This window comes from Melopsittacus undulatus, chromosome 1, assembly GCF_012275295.1.
Source record: "Melopsittacus undulatus isolate bMelUnd1 chromosome 1, bMelUnd1.mat.Z, whole genome shotgun sequence".
NCBI lineage: Eukaryota > Metazoa > Chordata > Aves > Psittaciformes > Psittaculidae > Melopsittacus > Melopsittacus undulatus.
Window position 1 is genome coordinate 1,769,637 of NC_047527.1, and position 14,255 is coordinate 1,783,891.

General features: G+C 49.5%; 1 protein-coding gene across 1 annotated transcript in view; it reads left to right on the forward strand.

Moving 5' to 3' along the window:
* The window catches only part of ZC3H3 (zinc finger CCCH-type containing 3), a 150,991-nt gene that overhangs the window by 85,192 nt on the left and 51,544 nt on the right, over positions 1–14,255 (forward strand). Inside the window, exon 5 of the mRNA XM_034062216.1 lies at positions 11,675–11,868. Coding sequence (XP_033918107.1) covers positions 11,675–11,868 — 194 coding nt within the window. The remainder of the gene's footprint in view (positions 1–11,674; positions 11,869–14,255) is intronic.

Genomic DNA, 14,255 nt, shown 5'->3' on the forward strand with positions numbered 1-14,255 from the left:
ACTTCCCCTGTTTCAGTCTGAACCCATCACCCCTTGTCCCATCACTGCAGTCCCTGATGAAGAGTCCCTCTCCAGCATCCCTATAGCCCCCTTCAGACACTGGAAGCTGCTCTGAGGTCTCCACACAGCCTTCAAAGAGAGCCAGGCTTAAGAATACAAATTCCAGCCCTCAGAAAGCAACGGGAACACATGCAGGAAGCTCTGGCTTCTTGTGTTATCCATAGTGCTACCTCACTGCAGAGATAGAGCATCCTGACCCTGTCAAATGGCCTTGCAGTTGTAAGTGTCTGAATCCTGAATAGAAGTAAAGCAGAATTAGATGTCGTGGGGAGCTTTTCATCACCCAACACCACCAAGTCCTTGTGCTCAGGGCTCTCGTGACCTTTTCATCTCCTTCATTCCCAGCCTTTTGGCTGGGTTGGAACCTGCTTCCCAAAGTCCCTGCAGCTCCCCTAGAAATGGATTTTTAAAAGCATCATCTTATGGTGAATTTCCCTTTCCATCTTGTTGTTTATTAGGCTCTTAAAGGCAAAGCTTGTAATGCATCCATTGATCCAAATACCAATTGAATAGATGTGAGCACGTAAAATAGTCCCGACCCTTTAATAATGGAGCAATATCATTTGTAATGTAGGCAATGCAATTAGTATTGCTAACCAATACATTGTCCCTTGATGGGGGCCTTTGAATCATTTTTATACATTACAGTATGTACCACATCCAAGCAGACTTCCTTAAGTGTTTGCCTGGTGAGTCTCTATATAGTGATGCTCTCAGAAGTGTCAGGTCATTTTCACTTGGAAGTAGATCTGAAGTCTTCATATACATGTACTTGTCTTTACATATAGATTTGCTTGGAGTACTGTGTACGGTTCTGGTATCCTCAGCACAAGAGGGACGTGGAGCTTTTGGAGTGAATCCAGAGGAGGCCATGGAGATGCTGCAAGGGCTGGAGCAGCTCTGCTCTGGAGCCAGGCTGAGAGAGCTGGGCTGGGGCAGCCTGGACAAGAGAAGGCTCCTGAAGGGGAGACCTTAGAGCAGCTCCAGTGCCTAAAGGGGCTGCAGGAAACCTGGAGAGGGGCTTGGGACAAGGGCCTGTAGGGACAGGCCAAGGGGAATGGCTTGAACCTGCCCGAGGGGAGACTGAGCTGAGCTCTTAGGCAGAAGCTCTTCCCTGTGAGGGTGCTGAGGCGCTGGCACAGGGTTCACAGAGAAGCTGTGGCTGCCCCATCCCTGGCAGTGTTCAAGGCCAGGTTGGACACAGGGGCTTGGAGCACCCTGCTCCAGTGGAAGGTGTCCCTGCCTGTGGCAGGGGTTGGAGCTGGGTGAGCTTTAAGGTCCTTTCCAGTCCGACCCATTCCATGGTTCTATGATCCTGTGACTTTAATATTTCTAAAATGTACATGTAATCATTTATAATCTAATATGTATGTTTAGCTATGTAAGTATATATATACTTCTCCAGGCATATGCAACACTTGTATTAATATATTTGCTCCCTGGATCACTTGATTGCAGGGATGCTATGAGTTCATAGAATCCCAGACTGGTTTGGGTGGGAAAGGACCTTAAAGCTCCTCCAGTTCCAACCCCTGCCATGGGCAGGGACCTCTTCCACTGGAGCAGGGTGCTCCAAGCCCCTGTGTTCAACCTGGCCTTGAACACTGCCAGGGATGGGGCAGCCACAGCTTCTCTGGGCACCCTGTGCCAGCGCCTCAGCACCCTCACAGGGAAGAGCTTCTGCCTAAGATCATGCTTAAGGAGTCAGAGCTGCCAGCGTTGCTGTGCTTCCTTTGCGGGTCAGCTTGTAAAAGATGCTTATAGGCCTCTGTATGGGGTGTATACATGTGTATAGCAACTCCCTGCTTTATATTCAAAGAAATAAGCCTGTGGCAGAAACATGTTATTTATTCCTTAGGGCAATATAAAGGCAACAAAACCAATTCTCAGAGGTGGTGGGGAGAGAATCTGAAGCATTTATACACTGTTTTTTATGCCTTAGTAGGTAAATTACATGTAATTGTAAATATCTCACTGCTATGGATATCTGTCTATCCCTATAAAAGCCCCTATAGCCAGGAGCAGCCAGGGGCTGGTGTTTTCTGAGCGGATAATTCCCTTTAGCACAGCCCCACTGAACTGCTTTAACCTCTTCCATGCTGAGTCAGTGCCTGGCTCTTGTTTCCTATTGAGCCCTGCAGCCTGGCTGAGCTATTAGTTTGCTTTAATTAAAATAGATCAGCTCTTCTTGCTTTTCTTTGCATTAGGACTATTTCCTGCGTGAGGAAAAAAGAGCATTTAAAGAGAAGCTGTTGCTGGAAAAAGCAATGATGGCAGGTATTTTTGGAAAGCAGGCAGGAGGGAAAGCCTCCGATGGGATTTGGCTCTGTGTGTGCCTGGAAAACAGCCAAAGTCGAGGCTGGTTTGGGTTTGAAGGTGATGCAGATGGCCCTGGCTGCTTTTTAATGTGGGCCGTGGGTTGAAAATGGATTTGATCCTCAGCAATTACCCTTGTTTAGGCTATATCGTGGTGTTTAGGGTTTCCCAAATGAGCTTGGCACAGCGTGGATGTAGCTCCATAGATGATGGATGGAGACGCACATCAGAGCAGTGATGGTGCTGGGTGTTTTCACCATGCTTCATGTGGGTTTGTGCATTAGAAAAGCAAGGGGGGAAGGTGCAGGACTGCAGCTCTTGGAGCACATCCAGACATCTGAAATACCATTTACTAAGCTCTGGGATGAGCAGATGAAGAACTGTCACTTGTGTGCCAGGGCAGGGCAAGGTCTATGACCTGCTCTTGCTTTCCTTCTCATTTCAGAGCCCATCACTGAGGGTGGTAGGAGGCTGCTTTGGAGGGATTAAACATTAATGTCCTATCCCACGTGGATATGGGACTTGGTGCTGCCTTAACAGTGTCACACTGAGCGTGGGCACCGGCTGGAGCACAGTGCTAAAGCTGGTAACACCTCCTGTCTCCTGTGCTGAAAGAGATCCATTTCAGCTCATCAGAATTAAACCCTAATGAACTTTGTCCAATTGTCAGAGCTAATGGGGGTAAAAGGAATCTAATTAATGGGACAATGGGCCCAGGGCTTCCTGGTGTAATGACTGAGCTGCTGCAGCATTAGAGCAGCGGGTGGAAAGCTCTGTATTAGGGGGTGTCAGCACTTCCATTCTCCCTCTTAGCCTAAGCGGTTTAACGGGATGCTCTCATGGGGTTTAGGCTGCAAGTTGACCTACCTTGAAAACAGCTTCATGTGGGCAAGCACGTCCTGTAGAACAGGCCTTTAGTCTTCTCTCCAGGTTGATGTTGCAGTGGGGAGGGTTTCATGGTGTAAACTTTGCTGGAGAACTTGGAAATGCTTCAGAAGATCCTTCCATTGCTCTCTGTGGGTGGGATCAGGGCTCCTGTTGGAGGCAAGTCAAGGAGGGTGGCTTCAGGTTGGACTGGGAGTGAACAGAGCTGCTTTAGACTGGGGTTCGTCAGAAGATGGATGGGGAGATGGTATCTAACCACTTGGAAGCTCTGGAGGTGTGCAAGAGCCTAAGCACCAGAAAACAGGGTCTGGTATGAGGTGTTCCTGCCCATAGCAGGGGGCTGGGACTGGGTGATGTTAAGGTCCTTTCCAACCCAAACCGTGTTATGACTCTAACTGAAGCAGCCAGGGAGGTGTAGGATGAAGGAGGAACAGAGCTATAGGTCCCTTCCGACACAAACCATTCTATGGCTCTATAACTGAGGCAGTCAAGGAGATGGAGGAAAAGGAGGAACTGAAGCTCTGGGTCCCTTCCAAACCATTCTATGATTATTGTAGGTGTTTTGGAAAGTGGGAAGAAGGGGATGTGCAGAGATGGGGGAAGCCAGGGAATGGGAGGGAATAGCCAACAGAGCAGGAAACCTCAGCCAAAACCTGCTTAGTCCCTATCTGAACAGAAGAGTCCACAAAGTTGTTGAAGCAGATGCAGTCTTGGCCAGAAGCACCATGTAGAAATCCCTGTTACACTAGGAAAGCAAGAACCACAAGAAGATGAGTGATTGAGACCACAGCAGCTGTTTGCTTTCAGCAATGATGATGGAACATTAATTACAGGCAGAAGGAGCATCCTGCTGAGAGGAACATTGTCCTGCTGGCAGCTTAGCAAAGATGCGTTTAACTGATGGAGAACCTTCTTATGGGTGAGGCTGATGTGATGGAAAGCATAGAGGAAAAGCCATGTTGGAGCCTGGTTGTGGGTCTGGAAGGTTTATAGCAGGAAGAAATGAGATGGATGGTGTAATATCTCTCACAGGGTATGTATAATATAGAGGAACAGCCAGTAGCTGCAGCACAGAGGGAGAATCCCCTCCCTGACCTGCTGCTCATGCTCTGGGGATGCAGCCCCAGCACATGAGAGGGTTCTGGGCTGCAAGCACATACTGCCAGGTCACGGGGAGCTTCTTGTCCACCACCAGGTCCATGTCTGACTTACTCTGGGGACCTCAGAGCTCTCTGGACACCTCAGTGCTCTCCAGATTGCCCTCTTTCATGCTCTGAAAGGGCCTGATCCATCCCTGCCCTCCCCTTCTGGCCACACCAGTCCTTCAGGACAGGTCACGAGGCAGATGCTTTCCTCCATTCTCCATCCATGGCACGTGGAGCTGGTTTTGCAGCCAGGCTCTTCATGTCTCTACAGGAATGAATGGGGTTGGAAACAATAGGAGTGATTTAGCAAACAGGAGCGATTTTGGGCAGGGAGAAGAGCTCTTTAACACTGCTGTAAGCTCCTTGAGGTGAGAACTGTATCTTCCTTGTGTTTTGTAAGGTCTTGGCATGATACAAGCGCTTTCCACAGTATATTGGTTCACCCTTGTCAAGTGAGTCCATAAACCCAACACTGCAGGGCTGCCAAGTGCAGGATGAATCCTTCACTGTGACTCTTCTTGGAAGCAAGCAGGAAATGCAGGGGAATGCCAGCATGGAGCTGAAATGGCTTCCAAGTGAAGCCATCCAGTGGGAGGAGATAATGATGCACTAGAGCGAAGGGATGGGACCAGAGGGGCCCTGAGAGGCTGAAGGAGTGCACCCATGTGAACCTCATGAAGCTTGATGAGGCCAAGTGCAGAAGACCCATGATTTCATATGCTTTCCTTTCTGATCACTTTTTCAACTCTTACTATCACAGTCAATGAACTGAATAGTTTGAATAATCCAAATCAGGTTCTTTAAATAAATCAGGTCTTAAAGTGTCTCTTTGAGATTTTACCTTTTTTTTAAGAAGAAAAGAATCATGTTGATATCAAGTCCAGAAATCAAACATTTAAAGGGAATTACTTGCCTTATTTCTGGAGATTCGGGGTCCTAAAGAAGTTCGTGAGTAAGGATAGAGATGATACAGCTTCCAAGTGGAAGTGGTGCAGCAGCTCAGAGGCTTGCTTGGCTTGAGGAGCACTTTTAAGCCTAAATCCTGTGTTTTGTTCTGTTTCATGCTAAGAATACTGTGATATCTATTCCATCATTTTTGCTATCATTCCAAAATCAGGGCTTTGATCACCACCTGAAAGGCTTTGGGTGGACAAGTTCCCTCCTGCCTCGCTTCTCCCTGTTGCTATCCGCAACCATTGCCCCGTTTCTGATCCGCTCTTTCCTTGGGAATCAAATGCCAGCATGCAAATGTGATTTCTTACTATGTAAGGATTACTTCCAGGACAAAATAAGCTAAGCCTAAAGAAGATATTCAGTAGGAAGAGAAAACCATCCTTTAAGAGCCCCTTGTATTGCCGTCAGCGCCAGGAAATCCTCTCCGTTTCAGTTGGCTGAAATGCCGTTGGGATGCTCTTGCTCTGCTCTGGGTTTGGGTTTAATTTATATACATCAGATACTCCATATATTTCAAATATAGAATCATAGAGTAGTTTGGGTTGGAAGGGACCTTCAGAAGTCTCATATAGGTGAGTTTATGCAGGTGTTTGTGGGGGTTTTCTGGATCAGATGGTCTTGTGTGTTGAGCAGCCTGGTCTAGTGGAAGGTATTCAGGAGTTGCAACTGGATGAGCTTTAAGGCCCATTCCAATCCACAGTGTTCCATGGTTCTATGATGGGTGCACACTTGTGTGCATAGCACAGGGGTGTTAAATCTGAGCATCTCCTACAGTTCTTGCTTCACACTGCAATGAGTCATCCTTGTTGCTAACACTCATCATCTACTTTGGCTTGGAAATCTCCCTCTTTTTTGCTCTTTATAGAGCAATTTAAAAGGGTCTGTATTTTGGTGGCAGCACTTGCTGGGTCCTGGCTGAAGTTTTGGTAGTTTTCTTCCATTCTGAGCAGCTTTGCTGTATTTGGAGGCAAGGAAGGCACATTGAGCTGGGCATTAACTGACCATTGACTCCACGTTGTCTTGTTGAGCCCTTTTCTCCCTCTTGGTCCAGTTTTTGCTTTGGGTTTACCAGTCGGTTGGAAGAAATAAGCAGTGTGGCAGCAGGACCAGGGAAGTGATTGTTCCCCTGCACTGGGCACTGGTGAGGCTGCACCTCAAATCCTGGGTTCAGCTCTGGACCCCTCATTCCAAGGGAGACATTGAGGTGCTGGAGGAGGGCCAGAGAAGGGCAATGTAGCTGGTGCAGGGCCTGGAGCACAAGAGAGATGGGGAATGGCTGAGAGACCTGGTGGGTTCAGGTGGAGAAGAGAAGGCTCAGGGGGGACCTGATGGCTCCCTACAAGTGCCTGAGAGGAGGATGGAGCCAGGAGGGGCTGGGCTCTGCTCCCAAGGAACAAGGGATGGGACAAGAGGAAACGGCCTCCAGCTGCACCAGGGCAGGTTTAGATGGAGCTGAGGAACAATTCCTGCCCCACAGGGTGCTCAGGCATTGGAACAGGCTGCCCAGGGCAGGGCTGCAGTCACTGTCGCTGCAAGTGGCCCCAGTGCCATGGGGCAGTGGTGGCCTTGGCAGTGCTGGGGTATGGATGGACTGGATGAGCTTAAAGCTCTTTTCCACCCTAAATGACTCTGTGACTCTTAAGAAGGACACAGCAGCTGGATGCTTAATCATGGGAAAGAGAATAAAGAAAATCAGACTTGGTCAACTTGAGCATGTACAAACCAGCAGCATGAAACGGACAAGCTCATTGAGAGCAACCCAAAGTTGAAGGATGAAAGAGCCCAGATCTCAACCTACAGCCTTTCATCACTCCAGGCCCTCCCTCTGTACTGTTTTTAGCACAAGCTCCTCTGATGCTCCCATCACTCTCGGCCCCGCGTTGGCTCCGGAGCTCCAACAACCACAACGTTGGGTTTAAACATTTTTATAGCGTTCCTCTACCTCCCTTTTCATTAAAACTTTGTCTTCCTCTGTCCACGCCGGGGGGGAGGGTGGGCAAAAGACAACCCTCAACCTTGTGTAGTCAAGGTTATGGCGATAAATTCTGTAGCATTGTCACTTCTATTCGGAGGAAATTGGCTGGCCGCTTTCGGGCTGAAGGGAAGATAATTTGCTGTAGTATTTCAAATGGATTAGAAATGGATTTGAAGGGAAAGTTCATGCCTCCCATTACAAAGGCTAGAAAGAAGACTATCTTAAGGCACTGTTCACACTCTGGCCTTCATTATCCACGCTTAATACCTTTCCTATTTTCCAACGTTAATGAAATTTCCTGCCGGAGCGGGGCTTCTGGATGGACGGGAGGACTCTTTAGATCCGTGGGCTTGTGCGGCAGAAAGGGAATTACAAGCCCCTCGTGTCGAGGGGCCGGTGTATTCTTCAGGGCCTTGGCCTGGCTATTATCTCATTAATTTTAGCCTCTTTTTCTCAATACAGTTCATTTCCAAAGGCCGTCCTTTCCATTAGGGTAAGCATTCAACAGAGAGCAGTGACACCGCTGCCGATGAAAAGCCACTGTGGCTTCAGAGCGGTTCCGTGCCCTCCATTAGAGTCATCCTTCATCCCCATGCTGGTGGCTTTTCCCCATGGACATTGCGTTGGATGGCACTAATGGGGAGGGGACACAGAGCTGAGGTTGTGCTGGGGCTATGCAATGGTTGGAGCAACAGCTTGGCTAAAGAGGGAGATAGAGGCTTTCTACAGGTGAAGGCTGGTCCATTAGATTTCCCCCCATCTCTTCAATGTGGGTTCATGTTCCACTGTGATTTATGATATAAAACATATTTTACCTTCAATTTTAAATATCCTACAGAATCAAAATCGTAGAACAGTTTGAGTTGAAGGGACTTTCAAAGGTCATCCAGTCCAACCAGCCTACAATGAGCAGGGACATCTTCCACTAGATCAGATTGTCCAGAACCTGATGTGGGTTCATCTTCCACTGTCAGTTTCTGATATAAAACATATTTTACCTTCAATTTGGACTATCTTTATAGAACCATTGAATAGTTTGGTTGGAAGGGACCTTCAGAAGTCATCTAGTCCAACCCACCCTGCAGTGAGCAGGGACGTCTTCCACTAGATCAGGCTGTTGACCCACATCCTTGAAGGAATCCAGGGATGGGGCATCCGCCACCCTTTTGGGCAACCTGTGCCAGGTTAAAGGGAATAAATCCAGCTACAAATAATGAAGACCCCTGAGAAGGTGTTTAAATTGGGCTATTGGGGCCCTTCACAGGCCTCAGAAGATATAATCCCCATTAAGGCTGACTTTTTGGATAGGAAGGTTTCCAGTTGAGGAGCTGGGCTGGTGCAAAGTCTCTGTGGAGGATGAGGGGTCCTCAGGATATCCCTGTTTGGATGCTTCCACCACCCAGGAAGTAGAAATGGAGATGGCCAGGCTGAGCCCTTGGTTGAGTCTTCAGTCCAGAGGCACTTGGGGCCTTGGAAACCTGGGTAGATGTTCTGCAGAGGCTTCATTTATCTCCCTCAACAACCACATATTGGAGGAGGTTCAGCTCCACTCCCTTTGTGGAATGAGATGCTTTTTGATGCTTTCCACCAAAATCCTTGAAAAATCCCAATGGGAACATCCCAAATACCCAATACGGGACCCCTGATCCCTTACACTTAGGGCTTGACCCCTACTAAGGGCTGCCAGAGAGCAGAGCTGCCGCTGCGCCCATCTCTGCTCCGCTCCTCTTACACTGCCTTTTCCTTTATAATATCACTTTATAAAGGGCTAAAGTGTTTTCTGCTCTGTAGCTGTTGCTGTTTGCTCAGCAACTGCTCCCTGCTCACATCCCAGGGGTCAGATGCCACCAGGTAATAACTCTTGATAAAGGGTGGCTCTTGAACAAGGAGTGTTGGCGTGTGCAGCCACTCCAGTGCCTTGAGGGAGTGCAGCAAAGCAGGGAAATAAATAGCCTGGGGAGTGGAGGGATTCATCCAGCTGGGTCGTAGACTGATGCTTAAACCAGCGCTGGATAGGCTCAGCAGCATGAGCAGCCCCCAGGGCTGTGCACAACTTGGGATTGGTTGGATTTCCATGGAAGCACAGAATCCCAGCCTGGTTTGGGTTGGAAGGGACCTTAAAGCTCATCCAGTTCCAACCCCTGCCACGGGCAGGGACCCCTTCCACTGGAGCAGCTTACTCCAAGCCCCTGTGTCCAACCTGGCCTTGAACACTGCCAGGGATGGGGCAGCCACAGCTTCTCTGGGCACCCTGTGCCAGCGCCTCAGCACCCTCACAGGGAAGAGCTTCTGCCTAAGAGCTCATCTCAGTCTCCCCTCGGGCAGGTTAAAGCCATTCCATTGTCCTGTCCCTACAGGCCCTTGTCCCAAGCCCCCCTCCATGTTCTCTATAGCCCCTTTAGGCACTGGAGCTGCTCTCAGGTCTCCCCTTCAGGAGCCTTCTCTTGTCCAGGCTGCCCCAGCCCAGCTCTCTCAGCCTGGCTCCAGAGCAGAGCTGCTCCAGCCCTCACAGCAGCTCCATGGCCTCCTCTGGATTCACTCCAACAGCTCCACATCCCTCTTGTGCTACTGCCCCAGATCTGGATCAGGACTGCAGGGGGTTCTCTCCAGAGTGCAGTAGAGGGGGAGAGTCCCTTCCCTCAACCTGGTGGCCATTAGGTACTTGATATGATTTTTGTTCACTCCATTATGGCCCTAAGACTTTTGTCCAGGTCCTGTTGCCAGTGATGGTGGCAATCTTGGACCGTGGAAACTTGCTGTGACCTCTGGGTACTCCATGGACAGCCCTAATGTCCCTCCTTTCATAGAATCATAGAACAGTTGGGGCTGGAAAGGACCTTAAGCTCATCCAGTTCCAACCCCCCTGCCATGGGCAGGGACACCTCACACTAAACCACATCACCCAAGGCTTCATCCAACCTGGCCTTGAACACTGCCAGGGATGGAGCATTCACAACCTCCCTGGACAGCCCATTCCAAGTGCCTCACCAGTCACTTCCCACCATGCTGTCACCGCCATAGCTCTTTACAAGTAACCTGGTTGTGTAAAATTGATGCTTTTCTCTGGAGCAGTTCCCAAGGACCAAACCCTGGGGATACTGGAACTAGGCATCATCTTTATACAACCCCATCCCCTCCTCACAAACCAGGCAGCAGTTCAAGCTCAGTAGCCAGTGGCAACAGCCCAATGAAATGAAGAGCCTGTCAGGCTCAGCATTAAGAAATGTAACTATTCCATTTTCCAGTTCTCCTTTTTTTTCCCTTTGCAGCACATGTTCATTTACAGGGAATGCTCTCCAGGGCTTGCATTCTGCTGATAGGATAGTGGGATCTTCATTTACAGACAGGCTGCAGTAATGCGGGGTTTATGTACGTTCTGCTAATAGCATTATGAGCCTTAGTTTGGACTAATACAAAATTAGAGCTCTCATTTGCATAAACAAATTACTGTTTGGATTAGCCCTAAATGAGGGAGACGACTGATAGTGGAGATGTGATTTTGGCTGTTTGGATAACGGCGTGTGGACTGAATGAGCTGCCTGCATCCGTGCTGCTTGGGAAGGAGGTGGGATGGTGCAGGAGGTACCAGGTCGTGAACCAGAGGGGGTTTTGGTGGTGTATCATGGAATCAAATAGCTTGGAAAAGCCCTTTAAGCTCATCCAGTCCAACCCTTCCCCGGCACTGCCAAGGCCACCACTGCCCCATGGCACTGAGGCCATGTCTCCATGCTGTGTGCACACTTGCAGGGACGGTGACTGCAGCCTTGCCCTGGGCAGCCTGTTCCAATGCCTGAGCACCCTGTGGGGCAGGAGTTGTTCCTCAGCTCCATCTAAACCTGCCCTGGTGCAGCTTGAGGCCGTTTCCTCTTGTCTTATCCCAACTCATTGGTGTTTCACTGCCTTGTACAGGGTCTGTGGGTCAAGTGGAAAGATGGGGAGGTGGCTTTAACCTGCCCGAGGGGAGACTGAGCTGAGCTCTTAGGCAGAAGCTGTTCCCTGTGAGGGTACTGAGGCGCTGGCACAGGGTGCCCAGAGAAGCTGTGGCTGCCCCATCCCTGGCAGTGTTCAAGGCCAGGTTGGACACAGGGGCTTGGAGCAAGCTGCTCTATGGAAGGTGTCCCTGCCCGTGGCAGGGGTTGGAGCTGGATGAGCTTTAAGCTCCCTTTCAACCCAAACCATTCTATGAAATCACTGGGAACCAGAGCTTCTCCTGTCTACAGCAAGAGCATCCCTGGTTCCTCCTTGCATCAACTCCATCCTCAGGCAGCTGATGGTTTCCTCCCAAATCCACAATATCATCCCTAATTTGAGCTGACCCTGCCTTTATCTTTTCTTGCAGATCCCCACTGTCAATCCAAGCTCGCCCATCACCTCATGGAGGCAAGTCCCAGCACGTGCAGCAGAGATGGAGGAACAAAGGCTACCGCTGCATCGGTGGTGTGATGTACCGTGTGTCGGCCAATAAGCTCTCCAAGACTTTCAGCACCCCCGGCCGGGGCAGAGACCTGAGCACCAAGAGCCCTGGTAGAGCAGGTGAGCAGCAAAGGTTTGTCCCTGTCTGTGTCCAAAATCCACTGATGGTTGGATTTTAGCTGCTTATTCCTACCCCATGTGTTGTGACTCATCCTCTGGCCTCACAGGAGCTCAGATGCAGAGGTGATGGGCATCCCCTTGGTGCCAAAGCACATCCCTGAACTCTTCTTGCTCTACAGTAGCTCTGAAGGGAAAATAACATAGAAGAAATGAAAGATTAAAGAAAATGGAGGTTTTTCTTAGCTGAGGCTTAGTTAAGAGATGCACCATTAAACTTGTTTCTTGTTTAAACCTGAACAAAGCCTCCTAACGCCACCGCAAGGTTAAACCTATTTGAGATGCTCGACAAATTATGTTCAATATTGACCTAAGAAAAGCTGGGAGGATCATTCTGCAGATGACTGTGAACAGGCATTCCAACACGGTTACTGCCTTTACATTTAACTTCAGTTCGGTTCCTCTTTCAGCTCCTCTTGTACCTGATGGCTTGAGCGTGTCTCTGTGGCAAGAGCAGGCTTTTAACTGTGCTTATGGTATTTCATTGGAGTTTTTACTTGGGGTTGCATATTTTTGCTCCTGAAGTGCTTTATTGACAAGATTTGGGGACACTTAAGCTGGAAAAGGCAAAGCTGAGGGGTTTGTGTCCTTGTTTTTCTTTGCTGGAAAGAAGGGGGCAGAGATGAGTGTGATCACGGATGATGCTCTAAATGAGGCAATTTGATGCTGAAGTTGTTCGGTGTAGGGTGGGAAGGTGGATGAAGAGAAGCAATAAAGAGTGTTATTGAGAGGTCAGCCTTGTTTCAGCCTCTGAAACTGCCTGCAGAGCGTTACAGGACATCCTGGGTAGTTTTAAACTCACAAAGAACAGGATTAGAAAGGGAAGGAGCTTTGTGCGGATCAGGGGAGCTGAGCGGCTCCAGGAAGTTTGAAATGTGTGAGGAAAACCAGGAGCAAACAGCAACATCTGAATGAAGAGTGAAATAGAGTTCTCTTCATCAGGGACTGTAGTGATAGTGATGGATTCAAACTGAAACAGGGGAGATATAGGTTAGATACAAGGCAGAAGCTCTTCCCTGTGAGGGTGCTGAGGTGCTGGCACAAGGTGCCCAGAGAAGCTGTGGCTGCCCCATCCCTGGCAGTGTTCAAGGCCAGGTTGGACACGGGCTTGGAGCACCCTGCTCCAGTGGAAGGTGTCCCTGCCCATGTCAGGGGGTTGAAACTGGATGATCTTCAGGTCCTTTCCAACCCAAACCATTCCATGATTCTAAATAACTTCCCCCTGATGCTCCCATGCAAGTTGTAAGTGGTGCTGGAGGGAAAATGGCAGGAGGAGGGACAGCCGCTGAGGGTAAATCCTTCCTGCACATCGTTGCTGGCAGGGAGGAGGGCAAAGATGTAGCTTACACCACGGATTAGCTGCCCCAGCCACCTGGGGCTGGATGAAGCCACCAGCACATGATGGCAGAGATGAGGATGCTGCGGTGGCCGAGGGGGCACGGAGCTGATGAAGCATCTATTTCAGGTGATCACCCTTCTGAGAGCATTTAAGGGATGCTCAGCAGCAGTTTGGGGACAGTTTGCTGGGTTTTCTGCAACTCAGCTCTGCTCGGGACAGATTTTCAGTGCCTGACTAACCTGCAGCATCCTCCTCACTGCTGGCTCTGCAAATAGGTATGGACATGGTCATGGGTGTGCATCCATATGGCTTGTTTCGATGCCTGTGAACCTACCTGCGAGCTGTTAAATCCTTGGCTTTGGTGCTGTATCTGGAGGAAGATGCGCAAGGATCAGCCTTTGGAAGCATGGAAAGTCAGGCCATAAAGTGAGCTCAGGGTTTTGTAGACCAAGCAAATCCTGGTGTCAGCAATGCTGGACTTGTTCGAGAGCTTTCCTAATGGCAATGGGATTTTCCAAAATGACTGAATCAGGATAATCAGCTTACACAAACCCAACCTGAGGGGGATTCTGCCATAAGCACCATCCCCCAGCGTTGAAGCTGTTACCAACGGCAGCAAACATCTTGCTGGAGTGCAAGAAAAGGGGCGAAGGCCCCAGGATTTGGACAGGAAAGTTCTTAGATGGAGCAGCTCTGGTTTTGGGGCAGGTTTCAGGGCAATGTTGGATCACTGGGAAGAGCCCAGGGGAGAAGTGATGGCTGGAAGAGTTGCACACCTGGGTTTGTGCAATCTGAAAATGAGGAGATAGAAGGGCTTCAGGTCCCCAAGGTCATGAGGAGCTGCTAAGCAGAGGAGGGATGTCTTCTCCATGGCCAGGTGGAGCAGCCAAAACCCACAGGGCTTAAACAGCTGCAGGAAGGGTTCATAGAATCATAGAATAATTTGGGTTAGAAGGGACCTTAAAGATCATGTAGTCCAGTGTGGCAGGGA